The sequence below is a fragment of the Narcine bancroftii genome, chromosome 13 (genome assembly GCF_036971445.1).
Source record: "Narcine bancroftii isolate sNarBan1 chromosome 13, sNarBan1.hap1, whole genome shotgun sequence".
NCBI classification, from domain to species: domain Eukaryota; kingdom Metazoa; phylum Chordata; class Chondrichthyes; order Torpediniformes; family Narcinidae; genus Narcine; species Narcine bancroftii.
In genome coordinates, this window is record NC_091481.1 from 3,645,768 (window position 1) to 3,661,860 (window position 16,093).

Here is a 16,093-nt window from a genome sequence, read left to right on the forward strand (position 1 = left end):
TGAAGTCACTTCCACTGCTTCAACAGGCAGTGATTTCCATCTTGAATCTTGAGATAATCTCTCCCAGTTCTAGTCTCCCCCACCAATGGGAACAACTTACCTACCTCTATGCCACTTAGGCCTGTATCCCACCATTCCTTTCCTGTCCACTCTGTGATTTCTAGATAAAGATATTTCCATTCTCGGTTGTTTAAGAAAAAGACGAAGATGTCTCGTGTAACCTTGTGTTATTATCAAGCCACATTTATCAATTTGAGGACAAGAGTTAATTCCAAAGGATCAAAATACTTTGGTTATTCTTGATCTTGTTTAATATACTCTGTAAGCTGACAGATGTCTTCAATATGTTGACAGTTAATTTGCGATGAATATTTCAAGCACATGAAGAAGCGAGAGTTTATTTGAAAAGTCACTGTAATTATTGGACCAAAACATAAATTGTTCAACCACTGGGGATTTTTTTTATATGCACAAATATTTTAGCAAAATACATAAATTATTTGCCAATATTTTTTCTGTGATTTAAATTCCTTGTGCATAATAATTATTGGACCAAAAGACAAAAATCTGAACTACACAAATGTTCAATCAAATTTCAAAATCTACTTGCCTGTGATATGGCAACACACCAATCGACACAACAAAGATTAAATTGCTTCAAATGTGTTTTCAGAAAGCCTAAAACTTAATGAACTTCAAATAAGTGGATGTTATTATCATACAATTTATCTCAAAAATGCTGCATTGTCAAAAAAAGTGCTCACTTGGCAATTAATTCCAGTTACGCGTATGCATTCAGAAAAACATAAAAGTGGATTTTGTATGGATTTACTGAGCCTGACAGGGTATAAAGTGCAATGACAAACTTGAATGTTGCAGCTTCCTTCATTATTCTGTCTACTATCTTTCGACAGGCATTAACAGAGCAACATTAATTGGGATTAACATCTGCCCTGAACACATCAGGAAAAAGGGTGGTACGGTTAGCATAAAGTGATTACAGCACCAGTGATCTGGGTTCGAATCGGCGCTGTCCGTAAGGAGTTTGTACGTTCTCCCTGTGTCTGCTTGAGTTTCCCCGGGGGCTCTGGTTTCCTCCCACTTTTCAAAACCACACAGGGGGTTGAAGGTTAATTGGAGAATTTGTGCAGCATGGGTTCATGGGCCAGAATGGCCTGTTACCCAGGGACAGGGTATGCCAAATGGTTGTATGCAAGTGGTTATGTTGACTCTATTTATTTAATTAAAAAAAATTAAATTTAGACATACAGCACAGTAACAGACTCTTTGGTCCCATGGGTCTGTGCCACCCAATTGACCTACACCCCCAGTACGTTGTGAAGGGTGGGAAGAAACCAGAGCACCTGGAGAAATCGACGAAAATAAAGCCAGGATCCCATTAAAAATATAGAAAGCTTAGCTTCTAAAAATGTGGCATTACTTCCATTTTAAATTTAGATATACAGTACTGTAAGGGGCCATTTCAGCCTGTGAGTCCGTGCCACCCAATTTATACCCAGTTAACCTACAACACCCAGGACACTTCAAACAGTGGGAGGAAACTGGAGCCCCTGAGAACATCAAACTCCTTACAGACAGCGTGGGGTTTGTCCCCTAGCCCTGATCGCTGGCGCTGTAAAAGAGCTAACCACTACACCAATTGTGCCACTCTTTCCCATCTAGAAACCATACCAAATTCAATTTCACAAACATGAAAACAATCATTTAAATTGGTTAACTTGGAAGTTTATATTCGATGGTTACACTATTGTACAAGCACCCACAACCAAATGCATTGGAACATTATCTGGATAAGATACAACTTACGATGTGAAGGTCAGAGCATAAACACAGCCTCAATTACAACCATACAACTTCACATTGAGGACAAGTTCCACGTATGCACATTGTACCTCTGTGTCAAGAAGTGTTCTCAACTCTAAGAAAAAATCTATTAATTTTGGAATTCATCAAGCTGATAAGTATTGTGCAACAGCGCATGCAGTTGACTGAAAAGTCTGTGCAGGTTTGCAACTCACAAGTTGCCTTGGTACCCCAGCTGTTGACTGATTTGCATGTCACTAAATAACCTGACACCAAATACATACTTGGCTTTTAATGTCTCTTCCTGACAGTTCCATTCTGGGTCATCGTCGAGCTGTAGTTCCCGAAGCACACGGCCTGGTTTATAAGCTGCATTAATCAATAGAGTGAGAACCTGTTTTAAAAGACAAAAGAAATCTTGTAGATCATTTCTGAAGCTAACAACACTGGCTGAAATTGAATTATGAAAATATGAACATACTATCTGAAAATTTGTAATATGTGAAATATGGAACCAGTAAAATCCTTATGTAATCGCTCAAGTAAATTTGTCAACCTGACCAAACAGCACAGTACCACAGTACAAATCAATGCAAACACACATAGAAATGATCCATATCCACAGCACATATATGCATTCATTAAAATAAATAATATCAATACATAGTAGAGTCACGAAGAGTTGTTTTAGCAGTTCAATCATCAATCAGCCATCTCAATGCCCGTGGAAAGAAGCCGTCTCTTCGCCTGGCTCTGATACACATATGATGTCTTTCCCAACAGAGGTAGTTGGAAGATGCTGGGCGTGTGGGGTGGGGGAGGTAGGGGTCTTCACTGATTATGCACGCTCTTTTTAAACAATGGCCCCGATAAATCATGTTGATGGGAGTAGGGGGTAAAGAGAGGAGAGGGGAATCTCCGTGATCCTCTCTGCTGCTTTTATAGTTCTGTGGATTGACGTCACTTCATGTGGGTACTTGATACTTCAGCAGCACTACATCAAAAGAGATTTCTCTGCTTATTTTCCGCTTAAACATCTTAACACCCAACTGTATATTAGAAGTTTATACTTTAAATGCAGGGACAAAAGAAATTGTGCTAATTCTATCAATAATTATCACAGTTTGAGCAATTTTATTGTACACTGCCCGATTTCAGAAACAAAAGAAACCTTTGTCATTTGCACTGTACAACTTTCCTTGCCAATCCTTCATGCATACGAAGTGATGATGTCGTCACCTTGAATTTGCCCCGTTTCCTTGGTGTGCCTCCAACTTAAGCCACTCAGTTTTGCAGTTGCAAATCCTCAACAGGAAGCTCATTTCTTCATGCACTGAACAGAGTCGGCCTTAGTGCTACCACGGTCAAATCACGTGGACTAAGAATATCACGTCTTTTGACCTACAAGTGTAATTCCTCCTTCCAACTTCACAAAGCTGCAGGTTGGCTGCTCCATTAACTTTTGGCCCCCTTGTGGCACTGGGTGTTATTTATATTTGCATTAAACCATCAATTTGGAATTGGATTCAATAAAATAGCATTTGGAGTTTAATTATTCTATCGAAGGGTGCCAAGACACACACATCTTTCTGCAAGATAGAAAACACGCCATTGCTGCCTTTCCCTCGAGAATCTGCACTTTGCAGCCTCTTCTTTCCTCTGATTCTCACTCTTCTTTCTAATGTAATTACCAAGGCACTCTTGTAGGTGTTCTTTTTATTTTCAAAGTACCTGTTCAGCTGCGCAAGCAAGAGCATCAGTTCATTCGCACACTGGACAATGTAAATGGCGACAGACTCATTTCAATGGTATGGGTTATTGTTCCTATCCTCAAGCTCTTCCTTGAAGCCACTTTCTTTTGACACCAGGCCAATTGGTTCATGTTTGGTTTCTTTTGAACTTGTCAGTTTAAAAAAATAGATCTGACCAGGAATAATTGCCCATCCATTTTGTTATCAAAGCAAGTCAGTCTGAAATAGTGGAGACCAAGGATTACAACCCTTGGCCCTGCTGTAGGTTCAGAAAGGAGCAGAATGGGGTGCAGAGCACATGGACTATCCAGCGTGTTCTGCTGCTCAAAATTAAATTCAGAAGCAGAGTTCAATATGCAGATGTTAACAGGTTGTGCATTTATTACATAAAAATTTGTGGTGAATTTCAACTGGGCTACTAAATATTCGCATTGATTCTATAATCAATCCCGTAGTTGATTCCCTGAGTAATCTGGAACACTTTAAAAGCAAGATTCTGGGAAATGCTGACATTGAAGAGGGTTCAGAGGAGGTTCACTTGGATGACTGGGAATGAAAAGTTATCATATAAGGAGCGTTTGACATCTCTTGGCTGTACTTGTTGGAATTTAGGAAAATGAGGGGGGGGGATCTCATTGAAACATTTTGAATGTTGAAAGCCGCGGACAGAGTAGACACAGAAAAGTTGTTTCCCAAGGTGGAAGAGTCTTGGACTAGAGGGCACAACTAGGATTGAAGGGTGCTCACTTAGAACAGAGATGTGGAGGAATGGTGTATTGTAGGAATGTAGAGGGTGGTAAATCTGTGGAATTTTATGCCACAGGCGGTTGTGAAGGCCAGGTGTATTTAAGGGAGAGATTGATAATTAACCAGGGAATCAAAAGTTATAGGCAGTGGGGCTGAGTGGGAAGATGGAGCACATCATGATTGAATGGTGGGGCAGACTCAATGGACTGAAATCTCTATTTCTGCTCTGGTCTAAAATTCCTCATACTTCCTCCCAGTACACACAGAACCTCTGTATCGAGGCACCCACAAAGCAGGCATCTCCTTTCAACAGAGTCAAACCATTATTGGCTCCAAGTAAAAAAAAAATCACCAAAACCAAGGACACACTGCAGAAGATACTGAATTTCCTTACTGACCTTTCACAGAATTGGGATAGATAACGATTGAACAAATTGGACATCATGGTGCTCTTGTGGAAAACATCAGCTGATTTTAGAGCAACCTGCCCAGCTAGCGATTTAACTTTGTTTCTCCACCCAGCATACCTCTTTTAGAACGAGCACACACTTCCCGGGTCCGACAGACTGAGGAAGTTCTGCGATCCGCCCTTTGTTTAGATATGGACCTGAGAAACAACGGTGATTGAAATAGATTTTGGAACAGCAATATTTGCCATTGGTCGAACCTATGGAAAGAAAGAAAATAAGGTAATTTTGACGTCCTGAGTTTTTAAAGAGCTCCCACGTTAAAATTGTCTTCAAAATGCGAGGGAATGGGACAGGGAATTGAAATGGGAGATCCACGCAACTGCAGCAGGCAGAGGCCCTTTTCATGCAGGGTCTTCGGTAATGAGAATGAGAAGATTATCCGTGGCCTTTCATTTGAGTAACTCACCTGGTTCTGTTGTGATAGCACAAGAGCCATGAGGGATTGTCTCAAATGGTGTGGAATGGAGCCTAGTCATGGAAATAAAATTAATAAAAATTAGAAGTAAAATTTGAACCAGCAAAATGACACCCTCATAAAACAGGTTACAATCTTCTATGAAAAGTTCAGAGCAGCCATGTTGCGTATTTTTATACAGTTGGTCTTTCTCGTAGGTTTCCTGACATCTGGTGTCAGTTATCATTACTCCGTAGATATTATATCCTGAACTTTCTTAGTTTTTCCACAAATGATCAATATTGTAAAAGGCTAAAAATAAGTCAATGATAAAAATTTAGCTTGTGGCTCTTTAAATGGGACTGAGTACCCACCACTGTTCATAGTTTCCAAACCATCAATTATTTTGAACAAAAGGATTGTAAGAGTTGGCTTTTTTCCTGCTCTTTTCATTATTTGGAATGAAGTGTGCAGGAAATTAATTGCTTGCAACTTGCCCAAAAAAAACAGCACGGTTGGCCTAACAGTTCGTGTAATGAACAGGCCAAGGATCCAAACCCCCGCTGTTTGTAAGGAGTATGTACGTTCGCGGGCTCTCCCGTTTCCTTTCACTCTCCAAAACATACTGGTGGGTTGTAGGTTCATTGGGTGTAAGTGAGCAGCATGAGGTAGTGGGCTGGAAGGGCCTGTTATCATGCTATATGTCTAAAATTTAAAAACTATAATAAGTTTGAACCAGGTTTCCCTTCTAATATTTTCATGTAGATTGCTTTTCTTCAAAGGTGAAAATGTGAAAGGTATAGCGCTGATTGTTTTTGGGAGGACAAACTAAGGTAGGACAAATAAGGAAACTGGTAGGGCACTGAGGAGAGTGGTAGAACAGAATTATAGATACATAATTCCCTGAAAGTAGCTCCACAGGTGGATGCAATTATAATGAAAGCCTTTGGCAAATTGCCCTTCCTAAATCAACGCATTGAGCACAGGAATTGGGATGTTATGGTAAAGTTGTATAGAACCAAATTTGGAGAATTGGGCGTCATTTTGGTCACCTAATTACAGGAAGGATGCCAATAAAATTGAAGGAGTGCAGAGAAGATTTGCCTGGATTTGAGGAACTGAGTTATAGGGAAAGATTAAACAGGATAGGACTTTATTCACTAGAGTATAGAAGAGTGAGGGGAGATTTGATAGAGGTATTTAAAATTATGATGGGTATAGATAAATCCAAGTAGGCTTTTATCCTCTGAATTAAGGTGAGAAATAAACCAGAGGATGGGTTAAGGGTGGAAGGGGAGAAGTTTAGCAAGAACATTGTGAGGAAATTCTTCACACAGAGAGCAGAGGGAGTGTGGAACGAGCTGCCAGATAATTTAAGAAGATTTTGGGCAGGTCCATGGTTGGGAGGGGTATGGACTGGGAGCAGGTCAGTGGGACAAGGTAGAATAATAGATTGGCACAGACCAGAAAGGCCCTATTTTCTGTCCTGCAATGTTCTCTGATTCAATATTTAGAAATGATTAACAAATGGTATTGTTAATTGATATTAAGCTCACAGGACATATCGCCAGATGCAGACGGTAGAACTGAAAATGCAGCCAAAAGAATTCAGCAGCTCGAGCACATTTGCAGAGGGAAGGGGATGGTTTAAATTCTGGGTTGAGCTCCTGCACTGAGTTCCAGTGATACTGCACCACCTCAATCACCAAATCTTGATCAGGACGGCATCTAACGGCCTTGCCCGATAACTTAATTCTCAACTCACTGTTTTTCTGGTTGCACCACTGCAATTTTCTTCTGTTTCTGACCTGCAAGTTTAGCAAAAAGAAAGATTACTTCCCTGGCACAGATGTAATTCTGTGAATTGCAGACAGCCCTGTGATCAGCTCCTGAGGGGGGAAAGTCTACTGATATAACAAGTCATATCGTATACAGATCACAAATTAATATAAATGTAATTCAAAACCCAATCCATATTTGTTTATTTAACATTATTTCTTAAAAATAATTCTGGCTAGAGACCAAGCAAGTTGCATTATACAATCCCTAGGTCAAGACACAGATGTCTAACTTGATGTTATGACCCAAGACAATCATAATTAAATCTGCATATAACCAGTTAATCTAAAACAAATAAAAAGGAAAAAAGGCAACAAAAAACCTAAAACTAGATCTAATTGACCCCTCTCCCTCAAATCAAGGTTACCTTGTAGAAAAGGATGTAACGATATGAACCTTCAGAAACTATACTGAGAATCACTGGAGCATTTAAACTTCTTAAATCTGCCAATCATGTCCATATTCTATGAATGGCCTGCACACATCTTTTCAAACCAAAACTTTCTACAATAACATAGCATAACAATTACAGCACGGAAACAGGTCATTAGGCCCTTCTAGTCCGCACCGAACCAAACACTCCTCTCTAGTCCCACCTACCTGCACAATGACCATAACCCTCCACCTTCTTCTTATCCATATACCTGTCCAGCTTTTTCTTAAATAATAAAATTGACTCTGCCGCCACTATTTCTCCCGGAAGCACATTCCACACTGCTAGCACTCTCTGAGTAAAGAAGTTCCCCCTCATGTTACCTCTAAACCTCTGCCCCTTAACTCTTAACTCATGTCCTCTTGTTTCAATCTCTCCTACTCTTAATGGAAATAGTCTATCCACATCCACTCTGTCTATCCCTTTCATAATCTTAAATACCTCTATCAAATCCCCTCTCAACCTTCTACGCTCCAAAGAATAAAGACCTAATCTGCCCAATCTCTTCCTGTACTCTAGATGCTTAAACCCAGGTAACATTCTGGTAAATCTTCTCTGCACTCTCTCCACTCTGTTTATATCCTTCCTATAATTAGGCGACCAGAACTGCACACAGAACTCCAAATTAGGCCGCACCAACGCCTTATACAATCTTCACTTCCCAACTCCTATATTCCATGCAATGATTGATAACGGCCAGCATACTAAAAGCCTTCTTCACCACCCTATTCACGTGAGTTTCTACCTTCAGGGAACGATGTACCGTTACTCCTAAATCCTTCTGCTCTTCTGTATTCATCAATGCTCTCCCATTTACTACGTATGTCCTGTTCTAATTTTCTCCAAACCCACTGTGTATGAGTAGGTGAAGAGTCATCTTTCCATTTCAATAAAATTGCTTGTCTGGCCATCAACATGATAAAAGCTAAAACTTTATCTTGAGATGTAGACAGAGACATATCCTGTTCATGAGAAAAGCCAAACAAGGCAATTAAAAGCCATGGCTCTATTTTGATCTTAAAAATTGTTGATAACCAATTTCTCTTGAATGTAGGTGAACCTCACTTGTGGCAGTAGAATAAAAGCACCAATGATCTGCACCACCATCCATGTGCATCGTTTGTTCACCCAATCTTCATTAAAGTCAACCCTGAGGTTAAGGCAGCGGCCACGGGGAGTTGCAGACTCGGTGGGGCGGGGGGCGGCGGGAGCAGCGGACTGACGCATTATTAATAAGTGGCTGTTATACTCAGAATATTTACATTTCAATTTATATTGATTAGAATTTAATACGTATATTTAACTTTTTTTTAATATTCTTTCTTTTTTTTCTTTTTTTTCTGACTCTCCTTAGGAGAGTTGGCTGAAGGGGGCGGGGATCTTTTTTTTCCTCTTTTAATATATATATTAAAAAAAATGTTCGTGTTCATGTTTAATTGCTGTTAAGGTCATATATTATTTGTTTTTTGAATGAATAAATAAAGTTAAAAAAAAATAGGGAGAACACACCTCCCCCCCAGATTGAGGAGAAGCATAGGAGACAACCCTGCTGTATGGTGACAAAGGCAGCTCAGCGTGGGGTTCAGCGGCTGAGGGACCCACACAGGCTGCGGGTGACTTGCAGTCGGGGGTCCCGCACACGGGCTGCAGGAGACTGGCTCATGGGAATTAGGAACTGGAACTCGAGAGTGTGCTGTGGGTAATAAAAGCTCCCGAAGGGCTTTGGGCACTGAAGGCTTCCTGATCATCTCAGAGGTTTGGATCTGTGACTCGTGTTAACGAACAGGAGTCTGTATGGCTCCAGAGGCTGTGGGAACGTTGGAAGCAAATTCATGGACACTCAGCAACTCTGAACGGACTCTCTTTCTCTTTTACTGTAAGGGGCACCGGGCAACACTAATGGTGACTTTTTGTCTACCTATTGCAGGCAGAAGACAATTTTGTGTAATATGATTACATCTTCTGTACTATTACATGACAATAAATAAATCTTGAATCGGAACCCTCATTTTGTTTACTTCATGAAAATGGGTTCATCAAAATGAACCTCCGCTGATTAGATGCATCCTGATGTATTTACACTGACAATATACCTAACATCACAAAAAATCTGTCCACCTCACCAATGCCTCCTGGCCATCTCATTGCCATCCTCTCCTGGATTACTTTAACCCGATTTCAGCAGGTTAAACTCGAGGATGTTTGAAACCAGATTTTGGTCTTCACCTCTGTTATCTCATGCTGGACTGAATAGTTCACAATCTTAGTGTCCTGCTACTCCCAAACAGAGCATTAGATCTCATGCATCCTTCAAATGCAAAGATGGCCTAGCTTTTCAACTCCACAGTATAAAAGTGCATTTTCATTCGATTATTCGCACGTCTCAAGCAGTTTAAAATACTTATTTTTATGTTATAATATCTTGAGATTTGAAAAGATCAGTTTAAGCAATATGCTCATCTTGAGTGGCCTATCTTTACAGATGTCCAAGAGAGTTTTACGTCATGCAATTCTCCACTGACACAACTTACCGTGAAGGGAACATAGCAGTTATTTAAGTCTTTTGCATTAATTAACATTCAAAGCCACTTTTTAGACCATATATCTGCAAGAGCAGGATTACGGTTGGCCCCATTTGGCAGATTTTAAACTCTAGCCTGCGTGTAGAGCACGACTATACAAAACCTGTCACATCTCAGTCAAAGAGGGACATCAGCAACTTGGATCTGGCCCGTTTTCCTAGTTGAGACCACCACTCAATCCATAGATTTAACCCAAGTTAAACTTCCCTGCATTCCCTCTCAAAGCCTAACTACTTAACTGAGCATTTGGTTTGACATGGATAAATTTTTAAATTTAGACATACAAGCATTCATGGGGTGGCATGTTTAGAGCAGCAGTTAGCACAATGCTGTTACAGCGCCAGTGATTGGGACCCGGGTTCAAATCCTGCATTCTGTAAGGAGTTTGCACATTCTCTCTGTGTCTGTGTGGATTTCCTCTGGGGGCTCCTGTATCCTCCATCTGTTTGCAATGTACTGAGGGTTGTAGCTAATTGGGTGGCACTGAGTTGGAGGAATCCCACGCAGACACAATACAAACTCCTTACAGACTGCGCTGGATTCGAACCATAGTCACTGGCCCTGTAACAGCATTGCGCTAACCGCTACATTAACAGTGCCATCTTAAAGGATGATACTTACAGACCGCACGACACGGTGGGGTTAGAGGATATCCATTTGCCTCACACCAACCAACTGGGAAAATATCCATTGATTCCACATCAACAATGTATTCAGGGATGGATTTCTTCGAGTCTAGAAATGCAGATAAGCCACAATAAACATGGGATTCCTCCTCAAAGTATTCCTCACAATTTCATTTTAAAAAATAATCAAGAAATTGACTGTAGAGTCTGAAACAGAGGGTCAACTAAGATATTACTTCCTGAATACTTTTGGGTGTATTTTATGAATTGCGGACTGCTGATCACAAAAATCAGGGTAAAATTTTCCAGTTACACTTTATTTTTTTAGATACAACTTATTTTTGTGATTTTCTGTCATATTGTTAACGTGCTTCAATCATCCAAAACCATGAAGTGCAGCATGTTGTTGAAAATTCATTGTCTGCATCTGCACTTGGACGTCTTCCCCACCTGATCTTGGTGCAGTCAGTGACGAACACTGTGAAGGGTCTCACAAGGACATTGTGACCATGGAAAAGCGGTATCAGGGCAACTGGAATCCATCAGTGCTGGCCGACTATGGTTGGGAACTGGCACGAGAGGCATCAGATGCCGAGTATAAGCAAAATTCAGTGGCAAAATATTTTTAGGTCAGTTGAACTAACACAATGTGTTAGCATCATGAAGTGATTAGACATTCCAAATTCACTAAAAGTTAATGTTTCGCCAACTTCCAACGCGATACAGCAAATCTGAAATGATCCTGGTGTTCAGCTTGAAGCTGCCTATTATAATCTCCAATTTTCTTTCAGGAAGCAAACCTTTTAATTAAAATTGTAGTTCAGTGTAACTCGACAGTTTTCAGTTTCCTAACCAGTTCTACACACAATGAACTAGTCGAAGCTTGTGCACAAAAAAGTTGTTTACCAGCTCTTATGTGCCGAGGGACATTGATTGGCACCATGGTAGAAGTAGATGTTGACCATCTCCAACAAGAGGTAGAACCACCTTTCTATCATCCTGGCTACTTTTAGGAGTCTCAAATCTGCAATCATTAATATCCCAGCCATCATCACTGAGACAAAACTTAAAAGTCAGAACACAGAAATACTGGAGGAGCTCATCAGGCTTTGCAGCATCCAGAGGAGGTAAAGATAAATCACCGACGTTTCAGGCCTGAGCCCTTCTTCAAGGTGTGAGTTAAAAAGCAGGCAGGCGGCTGAATTAAAAGGCTGGGGAGAAGGGAAAAAAGGGGGAGGAGGACAGACCACCTCATCTTTCCTCTCTCCTGCTCCAGGCACCCCCCCCCCATACCTCCTTTAAACTTACTACCCCCCCCACCCCAAACTTTAAACATGTGTCCTCTGGTACGAGACTGTTAACGTGAAAGATTTTGCACTTGCATGGGTGAATACATCTTCAACACTTTTCCAGGATAAAATAATTCACATGATTCTCACCTGATCGAATACCCAATAAAGAAAATATCACTTGGAGCACCATAGAGGCACCATTGCTATAATGAGCTACTCAGATATATTACAGCAACATGTGGTCTACGGCAATTCTTCCTAAACCTACACCTTCTAGCATCTGAACAGATGAAAAGGCAACAGGAACATCATCAAATGTAGGTCCCCATCGATTCTCACATCATTGTCAAGGGAAACGATACACTGTGTTGAGTCCACCAGTGATCGGGACCATGGTTCGAATCCCACACTGTCTGTAAGGAGTTTGCAAGTTCTCCCCATGTCTGTGTGGGTTTCTTCCCACTGTTCGAAATGTACTGGGGGTTAATTGGGTGGCACGGGCTCGTGGGCTGAAATGGCCCGTTACCATGCTGCATGTCAAAATTAAATTGAAAGAATCAGAATTTTGTTCCACCTCTCCAATGTCAGTGGGTGAATGCCTTCACCACACAGACACCAGCAACTTAACCACCATCACCACTTTGCTAACTGTTAAGGATAAAAAAAACACACTGGTAAATGCTACTGATAGGCGCACACCCATGAATGAACCAAAGGTAATTCAACAACTCCCTGTAATCTTTAAATTTAAACATACAGCACAAAAGTAGGCCATTCTGGCCCATGAGCCCATGCTGCCCAATTACCTAATGACCTACAACCCCATACATTTTGAAGGGTTGGAGGAAACCCATGCAGAGAACGTACAAACTCCTGACAGACAGCGCCGGATTTAGACCTGGTCACTGGCGCTGTAACAGCGTGGCGCTAACCGCTACATTACCAGTACCACCCCTTTTTATTGGCACTTCTCTCTTCTATTCCTGGCCTCCAACACTCTTCCTGTCTTTTCTCCTGACCTCAGTAATCACTCTGTGCCTTTCCACTCTATGTGGACACCACCACACTATAAGCACGTCTATCTTCTTCCTCTTGTACCACAGTCTCTTCACTCATGTTTTCCCAAACAAGAAAGCAAGACTAACAGGTTAAAATGTAGCCCTTGCATGGTGGAGGGTCAAGTCCACAAGATTCCCTCTGATTGCACCACCCAACGCAATATCAGGATCATTTATAATGTTCAATTCCTGTTAGCAATTAGAAGTGTAAAGTATTTGGGAGTTAAATCCATGCGAGTCATTTTGGAATAAAATGCCTCTATAAATAACCATCTGGAGTTTCAACATAACAATTTGAACAAGTTATCTTTTATATATCACCTACTTTTACCTCAGTGTTGTTGGACTGTATGTTCAGGATTTATTATTTTTTGTGTTAAAGAAAATATTTGAGGTTAAATGGATTTTTATTTGCTCTTGCGTTGAATTTCAGCAAAAGGCCAAGTTACTGTTTCTACATGCAATAAAAGATGAAAATTTATACCAATGATTCTGAAAAGCTCCATCAAGTTTTCATACGGAAAATTATTTTATAGATAGGGCTCAAAGTCTTTTGGATTTTATTTGCGGCTAGATTCATGGGATATTTGGTCCTTAAAAAAATCTTATGTGAAGATTGCATCATCTTTCAGTCTCTATAAAGTGAAACCAAATCCAAAACAGTAAGTTACGAAAACATGTGCATGTTCAAACTCTTATACATAGCAGAAGTTTCCTCTGCCTCTCAAGCTGCCTCTGTTTGGCTACTGAGAAGCAGATTAGACAACCAAAGGGGTAACAATCTCCTGATGCCATCTCGACTGACCTCATATGTCGGATATCATCTTGCCTCCACGTGCAAACATTACATATGTATAGGCAAACGATACACATGCAGTACACATTTGTATACATAGATAAAATAAATAAATGTCTGTTAAATAAATAGAGGAGTCTCAGATGGTTAGTGGGATCAGTTCCTTCAATTGTTCAATGTTCTCACTGCCCGTGGGAAGAAGCTGTTCCTCAGCCTGGTGGTGCTGGCTCTGATCCTCCTGTATCTTCCCTGACATGAGTAGCTGAAAGATGTTGTGTGCAGGGTGTAGGGGTACTCAACGATTTTCTTGGCATCTCTGTTCTAAGCGGACCTCCTTCAATCCTGAAGTTGTGCCCGCTTGTAACCCTCCCAGACATTCCAGTTAAATGGTCCCCTTGCTCCAGAGGGAAGACTGAATCTCTACCATTTCTCTTAGCTCCTCTAAACCCAGAAGTGATCTGGGTTAACATCAAGTTGCATATTTAGCCTCTTAACAAATCCAAATACATCTGTTTTTGAAGAGTTAAATATTATGGTGTGATGTTCTTGATACAGAACCCCTGCACACAGCATCTTTTAGCTGCTCCCATCGGGGAAGAGATACGGGAGGATCAGATCCAGCACCACCAGGCTGAGGAACAGCTTCTTCCCATGGGCAGTGAGAATGCTGAACGACCAAAGGAACTGCTCACACTCACCCTCCGAGACTCTCATATTCACAAAACAATATTTATTTGCATATGTGAATACGTCCTGCATCTGTATTGCCTGTCTGTATGTGTGTCTTCGTGTTTTGCATCGAGAACAGGAGAACGTTGCTTCGTTGGCTTGTACTTGTGCAATCAGTTGATAATAAAAATCACTTGACTTGATGTAGAATCTAGAGCTCCCGCATGGCACTATCAGTCATGGAAGATATGAGCTTATACCATGTGGTTTATGGATACAAAATGAGTGGAATTATTTATTGTCGTGTAGTGAGGTACAAAGGAAAACTTTGTGTCTCATGCTGCTTATATCATGTCATCTTGTAATGAGTGTTTTATGTTCTGACAGGACTATAGACAGGTTAGATGAAGAAAGAATGTTCCTGATGTTTTGGAAATCCAGAACAAGGGGTCACAGTCTAAGGATAGGGGCAAGTATTTTGGACTGATACGAGGAAAAACATCTTCACTTAGAGAGTTGAGGAACTCCCTACCACAGAAAGTTGTTGAGCCAGTTCATTATATACTTTAAAGGTAGTTGCTGCATCCCTTGTGACCAAAGGGATCAATGAGTTTGGAGTGAAAGCAGGAATAGGGGATTGAAGTCATACGATCAGCCATGATCAACTTGAATATTGGTACAGGCTTGAAGGGTTGAATGGCCTTCTGCTCCCATTTTCCATGCTTGGATGTCCATGCATTTTTGCAGAGCTTCTATTTCAGGATCTCAAAAGTTAAATGTCAAGCAATCAACTTGCACTCCAAGTGCTTGTTAGTTGGCAGTGGACTTCCTACGGATACTTAAGGAATGTGGAAACCATCAAAACTGCTGGTAAGTATAAACTGAAGCAAACATTCCAGAATCCAGCTCTGGGTATACAGTGACTCACACTTCCAATTCTCATTCAGACGCCTACCTGCTTTCTGCACATACTTTGAAGAAGGGCTCAGGCCCAATCTTTACCTCCGAAGGTCGCTGCGTGACCTGCTGAGTTCCTCCAGTAGTTCTGTGTTTTTACAGCAATCACTTTCGTGCTTTACTCTGGTTCTCAATGTCCCTGTCCCCAGCCCAACACAGTCCATTGGCCAGCTCAAGATATCACCTGCAATCAATCTCATAGCAAACAGAATTCTCCAGGCAGGAAGGTGCTGTATTTATCAATTCCCCCAGAAATATATGGCCAATCTTGCAAGTATGGGGATCGTTTAATATTAAGTCAGCAGGTATCAAGGATTTAATAACAAAGGGTCTCAGAATTTGGTCTTTTTTAAACTTTCAGCAGAAATGGCAAAATGTCACTTGAAAACCTCATACGAGTTGACAATCTCAATGGTAAATTAATAATTATATACTTTCTCACCAGAGAACCAGGTACATTACACCAACAGAAATAAAAGCATTAATAGCTACAATTAGTCCCAAATCTGGATCTTATAGAATTAGAAGAGTCCAGATTATATATTTTTACAACTACTAACTGCAGCATTAACACAGCTCAGTAGCAACAGCAAATCACTTCTATCAATGTTTAAATAACAACAAACAATGAGGGAAGGCATTTAAAGATTAAAAT

The 16,093-nt window shown here is 40.7% G+C and overlaps 1 protein-coding gene across 4 annotated transcripts in view; it reads right to left on the reverse strand.

The window, feature by feature from the left end:
* The window catches only part of sfmbt2 (Scm like with four mbt domains 2), a 150,189-nt gene that overhangs the window by 24,239 nt on the left and 109,857 nt on the right, over positions 1-16,093 (reverse strand). For all 4 annotated transcript variants that reach the window (XM_069909548.1, XM_069909549.1, XM_069909551.1 and 1 more), the window contains 5 exons: positions 10,662-10,775; positions 6,952-6,994; positions 5,199-5,260; positions 4,850-4,989; positions 2,109-2,218 (listed from right to left, as the gene is read on the reverse strand). In XM_069909548.1, the coding sequence (XP_069765649.1) occupies positions 2,109-2,218; positions 4,850-4,989; positions 5,199-5,260; positions 6,952-6,994; positions 10,662-10,775 (469 nt within the window). The remainder of the gene's footprint in view (positions 1-2,108; positions 2,219-4,849; positions 4,990-5,198; positions 5,261-6,951; positions 6,995-10,661; positions 10,776-16,093) is intronic.